Below are 13,214 nucleotides of genomic sequence, written 5' to 3' on the forward strand. Positions count from 1 at the left end.
GGCCACGGGGCCGCAAACCGGCCCGGGCGGCGGCCCCTGCTCAGCTCCGGGCTCCGGGCAGCCTTCCAGTCAGTCCCCAGCCCCCAGCCCTTCCCCCACGTCCCGGGCTCTGCGGAGTGTAAACAGCCGGACTCCAGCCGGGCTAGGGGCGGGTCCGGTCGGGGAGCTGAGGCAATGAAGAACCGCATAGTCCCTCGGGTGCCCCAGGGTGCCCACTGGCATTTTCGGGGTGACGTCACGGCCTTCACTCTGATGTCACGTTGAGCATATGACGTCCTACGCAGCCCATAAGCCCAGGCGCCAGAGCCTTCTGACCGAAACCTCGAGGTTTCTCGGGGTGGAGCCACTTGTGCGCGTCCCAGGGCTGTGGGAAGGGGTCTGAAGGTGGTGCACCGCACAACTAATCTCGGAACCCCTCCCCTTTTTTAATGCTGCTCTCCTTGCTCCCGCTTCCAGTCCGCGGGGGCCGGGGGAGGGGCGGGAACGCCTCCGGTGGTCCGGCCCCGCCCCCGCCCCGCCCCTAGCCCGCAGGGCCAGGAAGCGCGGAAGGAACCGCCTGGGGCCATGGACGGTGCCGTGATGGAAGGGCCGCTCTTTTTGCAAAGTCAGCGTTTCGGTACCAAGGTAGTCGGGGGCAGGGGTTGCGGAAACCCATCAGACTTAGGAGTGGACTGTAGAGCCCAGAGGGAGGAGGGGGAAGCAGCGAGTTGGAGCGCGGGCCGGGAGCTGGAGAGCCCTATGACGTTCCCGCGAAGTTGATTTCACACTCGGGAGAAGGTCCTCGGGGTATGCCCTCTCTGGTTCTGGGGAGACCGAGCTGCATCCTTATCGGGAAACTTCGCCCCCTGTCGGGAAGCTGCAGACCCGAAGTCTGCCCGAATTGGTCTCTCCTTTCCCGTCGGGGCCCGGACCGCTCCCTCCCCAGCGTCTCTCTCTTTCCAGAGATGGAGGAAGACCTGGGCGGTACTCTATCCTGCCAGTCCCCACGGCGTAGCGCGGCTCGAGTTCTTCGACCACAAGGGGTCGAGCTCTGGAGGCGGCCGAGGGGGCTCGCGCCGCCTGGACTGCAAGGTGATTCGTCTGGCGGAGTGTGTGAGCGTGGTCCCAGTGTCAGTGGAGAGCCCCCCTGAGCCTGGCGCCGCAGCCTTCCGCCTGGACACCGCGCAGCGCTCCCACCTGTTGGCGGCGGACGCGCCGTCCAGCGCTGCGTGGGTGCAAACACTGTGCCGAAATGCCTTTCCGGTGAGTGGGCCCGGGCTGCCCTAGAGGGGCTGGGGCGAAATGCACTGGGCCCTAGAGGCGACGCGGGGTTGGGCGGTTACAGCAGCAGAGCGCCTAGGCTGGCTCGGTCCCTGGGAATAGCGGTGAGGGAATTGCAGGGTCCACGATACTCTCTGTTCTTACCCCAGAAAGGCAGCTGGGCTCTGGCGCCTGCGGAGAACCCACCCAAGCTTTCTGCCCTGGAGATGCTGGAGAACTCGCTGTATAGCCCCACCTGGGAAGGTAGATGCCTGAGATGCCTGGACAGGGATGGGGTGGAAAGGAAGGGTGTCCTTGGGAAGGGAGTGATAAAGGTCAGGGACCCATGGGGAAGTTGGAAGCTCCTGAAGCTGGTTTCCAAGTGACTGGACAACCTGTCCCCACCTCCCCAGCGTCCTAACCCACTAGTCCGGCCAATCTAATTGTGTATTCCTTCCAGGATCCCAGTTCTGGGTGACAGTGCAGAGGACCGAAGCCGCTGAGCGTTGTGGCCTGCAGGGCTCCTATGTGCTGAGGGTGGAGGCCGAGAGGCTGACTCTCCTGACCATGGGGACTCAGAGTCAGATACTGGAGCCGCTCCTTTTCTGGCCTTACACTCTATTGCGGCGCTATGGCCGGGACAAGGTGCGGAGGCTGTCAGGGAGCACCGACTTTCTGGGTTGGCTGTGCGGTGGGTGGGTGGGGCAGGACTGGAAGGCAGGAAGCTCTGTCCTCTGGATAATGGTTCCTTGATTAGCCCATGACCCCACCTCCCTCCCCAGGTAGTCTTTTTTTTTTTTTTTTTTTTTGGTAGATGGTCTATACTTGGGCAGGCCCTGTGACTCATCTCCTTTCCTGGCTCCTAGTAACGTGTTTTCCTCCACATCTTCTTCAGGTCATGTTCTCTTTTGAGGCTGGTCGCCGCTGCCCTTCGGGCCCTGGAACCTTCACCTTCCAGACCGCACAGGGGAATGACATCTTTCAGGCTGTTGAGACTGCTATTCACCGGCAGAAGGTCCAGGGAAAGGACGGGCAAGGGCAGGATAGTCTCAAAGCTGATTCCCATGAAGGAGAAGTGGCAGAGGGGAAGTTGGCATCCCTGCCTGGCCCTCAGGAGCTCCTGGGCAGCCCTCCCACCGTGTATGCTGAACCCTTAGACTCCTTGCGCATTCCTCCAGGCCCTTCCCTGGATTCCCTATACTCAGATCCCCTGGACAGCACTCCTGCTCAGGCAGGGGAGGGAGTACCGTTCAAGAAATCTCTTTATTGCGACTTGTACGAGCACGTGCAGCAGCAGTTGCTGAAGGCCAAACTGATGGACCCCAAAGAGGACCCCATCTATGATGAACCCGAGGGCCTGGCCCCGGCTGCACCCCGGGGCCTTTATGATCTGCCTCAGGAGCCCAAGGATGCATGGTGGTGCCAGGCTCGGATGAAGGAGGAGGGCTATGAGCTCCCCTACAACCCTGCCACTGATGACTACGCTGTGCCACCGCCCCGGAGCACAAAGCCCCTCCCCGCTCCCAAGCCCCGGGGCTTGGCCTTCGCTGAACCTGGAGCTGCAGGTGGTGGTGGCAGCAAAGGCCACAGCTCAGACACTGTCCTGTACAGCCAGGTCCAGAAGAGCAGAGCCTCAGGGAGCTGGGACTGTGAGCTGTCTAGAACAGGGGCTGACAGGATGGGGGTCAAGTCAGAGGACTCCACGTGACAGGTGGGGCAAGGCTTAGGTTGCTGATAGGACCCACCATAGGAAGGTGGCATTGGGGAATCAAAGAAACCTATTAGAATCTGCAGGGACCAGAAGGCTGGAGGGTCCTGTGTAAGCCAGCCAGGGGACTGGAGGGATCAGGGGAGTCAAGGGGAGGATGATCAATCTCAAGAAGTCCTGGAAGTGGGACAGTTGGCAGGGGTGAGGGATGGGACCTGGGAGAGACCAGCACCCCCAAGTTATCCTCCCCAAAGGAATGGACAGCTGCTGGACTAGGTCTGTGAAAAGGGGTGCTTGGTCTGAGTTGGTGCAGTTAGAGGGGCCTGCATGGAGGCTCTAGGGTGATGCTGGACTGGGCCCGGATCCTCACCCCTGCATTGTTCTTTGCCAGAGACCTAGATTTTAAGAAGTTGAATCTCATTAAAGTCAGCTTGGGTTTAAGAGGTCTCTGTGTGTGAATAGTCACAGAGGGGCATGCTGGGTGGGTGTGGAGGGGGTCAGAATGTACCAGGGGCCAAAGAAGGAAGAAGGTGAGTTAACTGAGCAGTGTTGTTAGCTCTCCTACCAATGAGAGCCTGGGTGGTCCAGTCAGGCCCACTTGGGCTAGAGCCTGCTTCTGGGACGCTGGGCGAGTTGTATAACATCTCTAACCCTCGGTTTCTCTCAATGCCCCTCTGTAAAATGGGAAATCCAACAACAGACTCTATTTCACAGCATTGTTTGTGTGAAAGGAGTTAAGTTTCTCAAGTACTTAGTGCAGTCTAAAGCACAGATTAAGCATTTTATAAACAGTGGTTATTCCATGGATGAGGAGGGTCAGCAGAAAGGTGGACAGGCATGGGGACAGGAGAATAGGAAGGGAATAGCTCTTTTTCACACCATCTTTTCCTCCTGTTCTCAGCTCTATGACACCACCTGCCCCAACATACAAAAATACACACACATGCGTTCATATACATATGCACACATGCACACACACTTTACCTATAAGTAGTCAAGCACCAACCATTTTTCTCGTTGAAGGTTCAAGGGAACTGCTATGTGGTGGGTGTAGTGGGAAGAGCACAGGCTTCAGAATGAGGCTTAAATTTCAATTGTACTTATTTTTCATGAGCTCTGAAAACCTTGTCCTTGCCTCCTGAGCTCCAGTTTCCTCAAGTTGACCTGACCTCATCTACTTGCTCACAGGGAACTAGAAGGAGAAATTCAGGGTTGGGAATGCTCCTAACAATGGTGGAGACTTACTGGGTATTTAATCTTCATCTGCGTTAAAGGTATCAAATGATCCAAAAGAAAATGAACTCTTGCTTGGAGAAGGAAAAAGTTCAGGTGTGTCTCTTCTGGGCCTGAGTGGTGGGGCGGGGGCGGTGGCAGCACTGAAGACAGAGGAGGGGAAGGCTCTGTTTCCCAGTCACCTGAAGCTCACTGAGGCTCAAGTGGACAGAAAGCAAGTCTGACCACAGAAAGCCATTCACTGTATGAGCCTTCGTATGGCTGTGGTTGAGCAGGGCATGGGGGCTCTGGTGCTGGGGACTCAGGGTCCCTAGGAATACTCCTCCTCATTCTCCTCCCCCACTTCCTCCTGAGAAGGCCAGAAAAAGGCCTCTGAGGAAGACTTGCTGGCTGCTGGCATCTGGGGGGCTCTTCCAGGGGTTGGAGTCATAGGCAGGGGGGCCACTGTGGCTCGAACTCGGTTTGTCTGTAACTGCCCAGCCTGCAAAGAAAGCAAGCAGACTTCTCTGAAGCCCAGACCACAGTTCCTGATCTCCTATTCTGTTCCCTGTTGGGCCTCATGTCCTGATTCCTTCCCATGCTCCATGAGTGACAGCCTCAAGCTCCAGGGCAATTGAGTCCCCTGGGCTCCTCTCCACAGTGCCCATCTCCTGGCTGAGGGTCCCTCCTCTGTTAGCTTGCCTACCAGCAAACTCACGGTGGGTTCTGCTCCCATCTCTAGACTGACTATAGTTTGGAAAGCTCTTTCTCTTGTAACTTCAGCTAAGGTAAAGGAGGAGTTTCTAAAGTCTCTGTTACTGAGAAACTAGGAAAAGATAATTAGGGGCAAAGGGAAATATTATAGAATATGAATTTCAGAAAAACAACTCCACTCTCAATTCCTTTTCTCTCTTTAAACTTCATTGCTAAAGCCCTGAATCTAGTTAACTAACCTTGGTCAGCCTCCATTTCCTCATCTGTAAAACAAGCATTAATACTTACCTTGCAGGGACGCTGTGAGGATTAAATGAGAAAGACACATGTGAAAGCACTTGTCACAAAACCTGGTAAATGGCTGGTATTCAGTAAATGCTAATTTCCTTCCCTTTGGGCATTTCTTTTTCCACCTTCCATTTAGCCTTTTCTCTAAACAGAAGCTGTGGTTTCAGTGCTGTCAGTTTGCTTAGTGGGACAATGGTCTGTTAAATGCCTAATGAGTTATCATAAGTGCTACAGTTAAGATACCTAAACATTACCATATGTAAACACCCAGTGCCAGGCAGAAAAGGGTCCCTATCAGGCAGGGGTTCTAATTTCCTTTGTCTAGGGTAAAGCGCGGGTTTTTTTCTTCTTCTCGGGTTGGCTTGGTTCTCCCTTCCCCCAGGGAAGATCCAGGGAGGAGGGCTATTCCCTTGGTTGCAGGGAGTGGGGAATTGGGGACAGGGTAGGAGGACTCTCTGGGATTCTGGGCATTGTGGGGAGGAAGGGTAGTAGGGAGGGAGCCGTACCTTTCTCAGGGCCTGGCTCTCCCAGCTTGGGTGGAGCCGGCCCTGAGGCTTGATGAAGGTGCTGCTCAGGTGTGAGTACAGATGGCTCCAAGCCTGCAAGGGGTTGTAAGAGGGCTCTAGTTCCAGGCTGTCCAGCAAGCTCTGAGGAAGAGAGAAGAGCAGCCTTACCCAGGGAACTTGAAGTCACAGAACACAAGATGTCAGGCAGAGACCTTGGAGTGTGAGAAGCTGGAGGATGTGTGAAGACCCAGCGCTTCACTGAAGACCGAAATAGATGTGGGTCCCATTGGGTGTCCTCGCTCCCAGATCTGAGTGCTTGTGATGATGTACAGTTCCTGCAAGAGTGCAACCTTGAATAGTTAGGGACAGGATGAACTCTGGTCCCAAGAAGTGTGTCATGGGATCCTGAGAGGGGTTGGAGTGCTGTGAGGATTACAAGGGAGCCAGTGAGCATGGCTATAAGCGAGGCAGTGTCCGAGGCCTGGGGGTGCACCCAGTCTGCCTGGTGAGTACACTGAGTTCTCTGCCTGGCTTGCTAGGTAAGCACAGCCCGAGGACACACAAGTGCAGCAATCCTGAGCAGTCAGGTTTTCCGGCCACAACATCCTGTGCCAGGAACCACTGGCCCTGAAGTGAGACGCTAAGCAAGCCACGGCCACTCGTGCCCACCTCTCTCTGTATGCCCGTGGCCGCCAAGGCAAGAACACAATCCCAGGCTCTGTCCTCTCTGCACATAAGCCAGCAATCCGGCAGTGATGTGGTTCCAGTTCTCCCTGCCCAGAGCCCCTCCTTCTGCCCTCAACCCAGGGAGGCTGGCAGAGGAAATCCAGAATCCAGGTCCAAGGAAGAGAGGAGGGGCAGGACCGAGAGAAGGGGGAGAAAATAGCCAGCAGCGCAGTTCCCTCTGATGCCTGGGTGGGTGTCTCATTTTGAAGCCCTTCCTATCCTGGGGTCCTGCATTGGCTATCTTTTCCTCAACAAAAATAGATGCTCACAAACAGGTACACCACCTCTGCACACACACAATGCAGAGAAAGACCGGTGGGAACACAACATCACACAGACACACATTACTGACCTTCTGCCACCTTCTTGGCAAAACCACTTCTCCCTTTGCACCCCAGTCCTTTCCCCCACAGGCTCGCTCCTCTCCCTCATCCCTTTCTCCGACCCCCAACTCTTCTCTCCCTCTGTCTGTTCCATGAGATCTGAGCTCCACTTGCCTCCACAATCTTAAGGCTGTCATCAGGTGGGTCCTCAGGCAGCAGCGGGAAGGGACTGGGCAGCATCAGTTCCCGTGTGGCCACTGCCTTCACCAGCAGAGTGGGGGAGCGTGATGGCACAATCACATAGAAGGTGCTGGCAGGCTGCCTCAGGCTGTGTCCTCTGCTCAGGGGCTCCCCTTTGGCCAAGAGCAGCCATTCTCTTTTCTGAAACAAGGACATATGTAAATGCTGGTTCACCTTCAGTCTTTGGCATGTTTTAAAGATCAGTCCCCCATCAAGACTCTCCCAAGTTCCTCTGGAGGTGCCCAGAGGCCCAAACCATTTTACTCTGGCCTGAGAGAGAGAGGGACTTCCTGGCTGAGTTGCTCTTTACAGATGATTGTAACAATCCTGACTCCACATTTCATGGAGTTTAGTGGTTTCCCTTAAAGCACTACCACAGCAAATTGCCTTATTCCCATGCCTGATTTAAATGAGCACACCTGGGACACCTGCCTGGGTGGCCCAGTGGGTTGAGCCTCTGCCTTCCACTCAAACTCAGGTACTACTCTTCCTCTCAGCTTGGAGTTGTACACAGAAGGGTTAACAATGCAGAGACAAGTTAAGAGATGCCCTTTAACCTGGAATAGGTGTTCTCTCCAGAGATGGCTAACATATTACTCAATGGCAAATGCAGAATTTTAAGAATTGTAATTACTTTTTTTTTAAAAAAGATTTTATTTAAAAGGACTTTTTTGATAGATCACAAGTAGGCAGAGCGGCAGACAGAGAGAGAGGGGGAAGCAGCCTCCCAGCTGAGCAGAGAGCCCGATGCGGGCCTCAATCCCAGGACCCTGAGACCATGACCTGAGTTTGAGTGGAAGGCAGAGGTCAACCCACTGGGCCACCCAGGCAGGCGTCCCAGGTGTGCTCATTTAAATCAGGCATGGGAATAAGGCAATTTGCTGTGGTAGTGCTTTAAGGGAAACCACTAAACTCCATGAAATGTGGAGTCAGGATTGTTACAATCATCTGTAAATTGTGCCCTCTTGCTGGAGGTGATCATCACTTACACCTGGCACAAACATAACAGCCTCCCTGCTACAGAAGATGAAAGAAAGCACAGTAGCTCTACCCCACTCTTAACTTACACAAAAAGTTGGAAAAAATAATATGAGAGGAAAGGCAGACGGAGGAAAAAAAATCTTAGGGGATAAAGGAACATTAGTGTCTTGTGGAAGACAAGTGGAAAGTGACACAGAGAAGCACACTAAAAGCCTTGCTGTAGCCTTAATGCTATACCCCAGGGGCAATGTGCTGGGTGGAGGTGGTGTGGAAGGTTCTGGACACTTAAAAGCAGTGTCGTCATTTTGTGCAGCACAGAACTCTGAGGAGGTCTGGTAGGCTGGGCAGATGGTAGGTACCTTCAGAAGTGTATCCTTCCTTAACATTTTGCTTATATTTGGTAATGCGCTGTCTTCTTGAAGAACAGATCCAAAACGAGATGGGAAGTCTACTTGTTCCTTCTCAAATCCATTCAATTGTAAACAGATGATGTAGAAATCATGGTTTGTTTATGTGTGTGTTGGGGTGGGTGGGGGGATTTGCCCCTGTTCTGAGGACATGGCCTCAAGTAACTTCTTTAAGCCTGGAAGGGATGTTCTCTGGAAGGGATAAGTAGCAAGTGGCAGGTCACTCCATTTCAACTGGCTCAAGTAACTTCTTTTTTTAAAAATTATTTTATTAACATATAATGTATTATTTGCCCCAGGGGTACAGGTCTGTGAATCATTAGGCTTACACATTTTCAACTGGTTCAAATAACTTCTGATGTGGACCAGGCTTGGATTATTACAGTTATTCAATATTCTATTTTTATGCTGGTTTATCCACTGTTTGCAAATTAGTTTATCTATTAAGAATGCATTGATTCTTTTTATTTTTTATGTCTTATGACTTTATATCTTTTTTATGTTTTATGACTGTTTATGTCCCAAGCACTAGGAATATATAGAAATTTATTAGATGTGTGGGGCGCCTGGGTGGCTCAGTGGGTTAAGCCTCTGCCTTCAGCTCAGGTCATGATCTCAGGGTCCTGGGATCGAGCCCCACATTGGGCTCTCTGCTCGGCAGGGAGCCTGCTTCCTCCTCTCTCTCTGCTGCCTCTGCCTACTTGTGATCTCTGTCTGTCAAATAAAAAAATAAAATCTTAAAAAAAAAGAAATTTATTAGATGTGTTCCTTGCCCCTTGAGATCTTATAATATAGTAAAGGAAAATTTTGTAACTTAATGTTAGTCCTGTATTTAGGATGACCAGCTGTTTTGATTTGCCTATTTCTAGTACTGAAAGTCCTACATCCCAGGAAACCCCCCAGTCATGGGCAAACAGGGGTGGTCAGTCACCCTTCTAAGACTTCACAGAGCACAGAATATCTTGGCACAGTGGCAAGTCCCTTGGAGGCTAAAAATATGGGAATAGACATTTTTTGGGTCCTTTTCTTAAAAAAAGCAATGTGACATTACTTACACCTTAGTGTTATGGAATAAATTCATGACTGCTATATTGTGGGGTTACTAAGAAACTTTGAATGTTGCACACAAAAAAATTATCCCTAGAATTTGAGCATACAGGCTTTGAGACAATAGCTAAGTTTCTATTAGAGAAATAGTATGCAGTATTGAAAGAAGACTCTCAAAAGTAATCAGAAGAAAAATCAGAAGACTGGCAAGAGATTAAGTTGAAAGGATTTTACAGAATGCTAAAGAACGTCTGGGCTGATTCTCATTTACAGAGAGGTTAGCAGAAGGCTCTGGAAGTAAGAGAGGCAAATGCACTTGTTAGAGTTTGATAAAGATATTAATTTATCTGTAATTCCTAGGAGATTTGGGGAAAGGGAGAGATGGGGGAGTTGAACTTTAAGGCCCTTATTTTGGACTCTGAATTTCTAACCCCTTCTTGGATAGCATAATGGCACTAGAGATCTGAAGTACATGATCGAAGCTTGAATATGTTACCCAGGTCACGGGTTGACTTGTAGGTACAGGCAGTTGTACCTGTGATGGAAATGGTTTGTTGCCAGAGCAGGTATGTGAGGCTGAGAAAAGACATAGGGATGTCCCAGAGGACTAGCTTTTAGGGTCCTCAATGTGAACAATGCTTAATGATGGTAGATGACAGGATATGCTTTTGCTAATCTACTTTTTAAAGATTTTATTTGTAAATAATCTCTACACCCAACATGGGGCTTGAACTCAAAACCCTGAGATCAAGAGTCACATGCTGTACTGACTGAGCCAGGCAGGTGCCCCTTTGCTAATTCTAAAATAAGGAGAATGATTAGATGCTGAATTTACCAGAAAGCAGGTAAAAATGTGTCTGTATTTGTTGTGTTTGCTACAGAAGGTGCTAGGGAACATAGATTTTATTTTATTTTTATTTTTTAAAGATTTTATTTTTATTTATATGACAGACAGAGATCACAAGTAGGCAGAGAGGCAGGCAGAGAGAGAGAGAGAGAGAGAGAAACAGGCTTCCTGGCTGAGCAGAGAGCCCAGTGTGGGGCTCAATCCCAGGTCCCTGGGATCATGACCTGAGCCGAAGGCAGAGACCCTAACCCACTGAGCCACCCAGGCGCCCTGGGAGCTTAGATTTTAGAAGGTGGGGACTGATTCTGTTTAGAACAGGTATGCACAGGGGTAGAGTTGATGGGCATACCATGCTCCAAGCTCATTCTCCCCCATCTCTGCCTTAACTTCTGATTTCTAAAGCTGTGAAAGAAGGTGTGGTAACCACTGTTGGTTGACTGGCCACTACTTTCCTGCCCCTCTCCCTTCTCTCTGCACATTTTTCAGTCTTTCAGTGATTGGTCTGGGGTGACATGTGACCTAGATTTAAATAATGAGACATAAGCAGAAGTTGCCGTGTGAGACTTCTGGAAAAGCTTTGTAATATGCTGGCAGGCTTTTTGCCTCTTGACTGTACTCCTTTTTCCTAGGACAGGACTTGATCTTAAGGCACAATAGCCACATGAGGATCAGGCATAGGATGAAGCACATTTGCTATGGACGCTGCAGTAGAAAAATGCAAAGGTCCTGGGTCTTTGATGGTATCAGTCTAAGAATTGTCTGTCTCTATACTTCTTGTTATATCAGAAAAATAAATATTTAAAATTACTAAAGTTAGAGTTGGATTGGCTTTCTGTTAGTTGCAGCCAAAGGAATCCTTACAGATAGCAAAGGAAAAGAAGAGGATATAGCTAATGGGGAGACAGCAGTAGAAAGGACAAGTTTAATGGCACCAATATAGGCCTTACCAGGATGGATGGGAATTTATTATAGCAGGTAAAATCTTTAATCTCACCAAACTGACATTTCCTTGGTCTGCCATCAATATGATGTCCTGGGACCAAATTCAGCAATTAATTTTTGGGAAGTCAAAAGTTATACATGGATTTTTGACTGTATGAGAGGATGGTACCTCTAACCCCCTATGTTGTTCAGGGACCAACTTTATATTTCACAACCACAGGGGACTTATTCCAGGAATGCAAGGTTGGTTTAATACCCAAAAATTAAAGAAGTAATACACCATGTTTCTACAATAAAGGACAAAGATTACATAATCATCTCAATAGATGCAGAAAAAGTATTTGATAAAATCCAAACACTGTCATGAACAAATTAGAAGCAAAGTGGAATTTAACTTGACAAAGGGCTCTATAAAAATCCCATAGCTAACATCACAAGTAGTGATGAAAGACCAGATGATTTGCCCCTGAGGTCAGGAACAAGACAAAAATGTCTGCTTTTGCTACTTCTATTCAACATGTACTGGAGATGTACTAAAGACAAGAGGCCTCTTTACTACATTTTCTGGACTATTAGGACTCTAGGATTCTGAGTATGAGCCAGAGAGAGGCACTCATAAAAATATTGAGTACGTCGGGGTGCCTGGGTGGCTCAGTGGGTTAAAGCCTCTGTCTTCAGCTCAGGTCATGATTCCAGGGTCCTGGGATCCAGGCCCACATCGGGCTCTCTGCTCAGCGGGGAGCCTGCTTCCTCCTCTCTCTCTCTGCCTGCCTCTCTGCCTACTTGTGATCTTTGTCAAATAAAAAAATAAAATCTTAAAAAAAAACTTAAAAAAATATTGAGTATGTCAACATCCTAGTTCTTGGGGATTAATATTTTTCTAAAATTGGGTAGAAAAAAATACAATAATATGACATTTTTCATATCAGAATACCTTTTATTACTGCTGTGAAGGTCAAGATAGATGTGAGAACCAGGTACATGGGTGGATAAAGGACAAAAAAGATGAATGGGGGCAGGCTGTGATGGGGAAAGAAATAGCTTTCTAGTGAAGATATTTAAGCAGAATCTGGAAAAAATGGATAGATATTTGTCAGGGAAAGGCATACTGGCATACTGTTCCCTAAGAGCATGAAAAAAAAGTATGGAGGTATAGGGAAGTTTGGCATATTTGGCATATTGCACATTTAGCAATTTATTAGTGTGCATGGAGTAAAGGGTGGAAGGGGCATGGTAAAAATTGAAGCAAGAGAAGCAGACAAGGCTGAGTCACAAGAAGCTCATGGTTCCATGCTAGCCTGCTGTCTATTCTAGTGTCTGTTTGTTTCCCATGCAGCTCAACACTCTAACTTCATTCTAATTTTTTTTTTTAATGGCTTCTGACCTGCTATCACCCCACTCTCAGCTTGGATTTTTATACTTGACTCTTCGCCTAATGTAACCAAGGACTTTCCATTTCCCCACCCATTTACAGCCCAACCAGGTCATTGCCTATGTAGTTAAGACTCCTGCTGGACACATCCTGGCTTGAACTCTGTCACTTCTGTGGCCAATTAGGACAGACATGGCCTGTAAAGCTCTGGAATGTTTCTCCAGAGACTCTGACATTTTAAGTAGGAAACTGAAAGACCTAGGTGGTATTTTCATTTCTTTTTCTAGTTCATACAGACATGACTTTGTAAGAGAAATGAGGATGTGGAAAGTGAGTCATTAGCTGCATAACTGGGACTACACAGTAGGATTTGGTAATTGAAATTATGTTTTCCTGGTGGTGGATAGAGTCATCTCATAAATACTTAGGAAAGTTAATGATATATATTCTCTACCACATTCCATAAAGCAGTTATGCCAGTTTAGAAAAATGCAACAATCCAAAGAAGATAAAATACACAAGGGATTGGGCAAAAGAAAAATAAGGGTAGGGCAAAAAAAGAGCCAAGATTAGGTAAGCTCAGAGAAATGCAAACCACCCACTTTTGCTAAAAGGGAGCTCCACAGCTTTTCCTGATAAAAGTGTTTGGGAAGTTATCTTAT

General features: G+C 49.0%; 2 protein-coding genes across 9 annotated transcripts in view; one reads left to right on the top strand and one right to left on the bottom strand.

The window, feature by feature from the left end:
- Positions 1-444: 444 nt before the first annotated feature.
- On the top strand, positions 445-3,388 carry DOK1 (docking protein 1). 3 transcript variants are annotated; one of them, XM_004742257.3, is made up of 5 exons: positions 445-624; positions 943-1,242; positions 1,410-1,503; positions 1,700-1,884; positions 2,135-3,388. In XM_004742257.3, exons 1-5 carry the CDS (start codon positions 565-567, stop codon positions 2,945-2,947), a joined length of 1,452 nt encoding a protein of 483 aa, XP_004742314.1. In that variant the 5' UTR covers positions 445-564; the 3' UTR covers positions 2,948-3,388. The 3 variants fall into 3 exon arrangements, with proteins under 3 accessions (XP_004742314.1, XP_044934999.1, XP_044934998.1); XM_045079064.1 differs by lacking the exon at positions 1,700-1,884 and having other exon boundaries at positions 2,135-2,290; XM_045079063.1 differs by lacking the exons at positions 445-624; positions 1,700-1,884 and having other exon boundaries at positions 1,105-1,242.
- Positions 3,389-3,457: 69 nt separating this feature from the next.
- LOC101684480 (meiosis 1 associated protein) overlaps positions 3,458-13,214 on the bottom strand; it is an 81,055-nt gene continuing 71,298 nt past the window's right edge. For 3 of the 6 annotated variants that reach the window (XM_045079061.1, XM_013051183.2, XM_045079058.1), the window contains 2 exons: positions 6,891-7,097; positions 4,549-5,808 (listed from right to left, as the gene is read on the bottom strand). In XM_045079061.1, coding sequence (XP_044934996.1) covers positions 5,362-5,808; positions 6,891-7,097 — 654 coding nt within the window. In that variant the 3' untranslated portion in view covers positions 4,549-5,361. Of the gene's footprint in view, positions 5,809-6,890; positions 7,098-13,214 lie in introns of all 6 variants that reach the window. The other 3 variants (XM_045079059.1, XM_045079060.1, XR_006606446.1) reach the window with 3 other exon arrangements.

Source organism: Mustela putorius, unplaced genomic scaffold, assembly GCF_011764305.1.
Source record: "Mustela putorius furo isolate JIRA1106 unplaced genomic scaffold, ASM1176430v1.1 tig00000281_pilon_pilon_pilon, whole genome shotgun sequence".
Classification (NCBI taxonomy): Eukaryota; Metazoa; Chordata; class Mammalia; order Carnivora; family Mustelidae; genus Mustela; species Mustela putorius.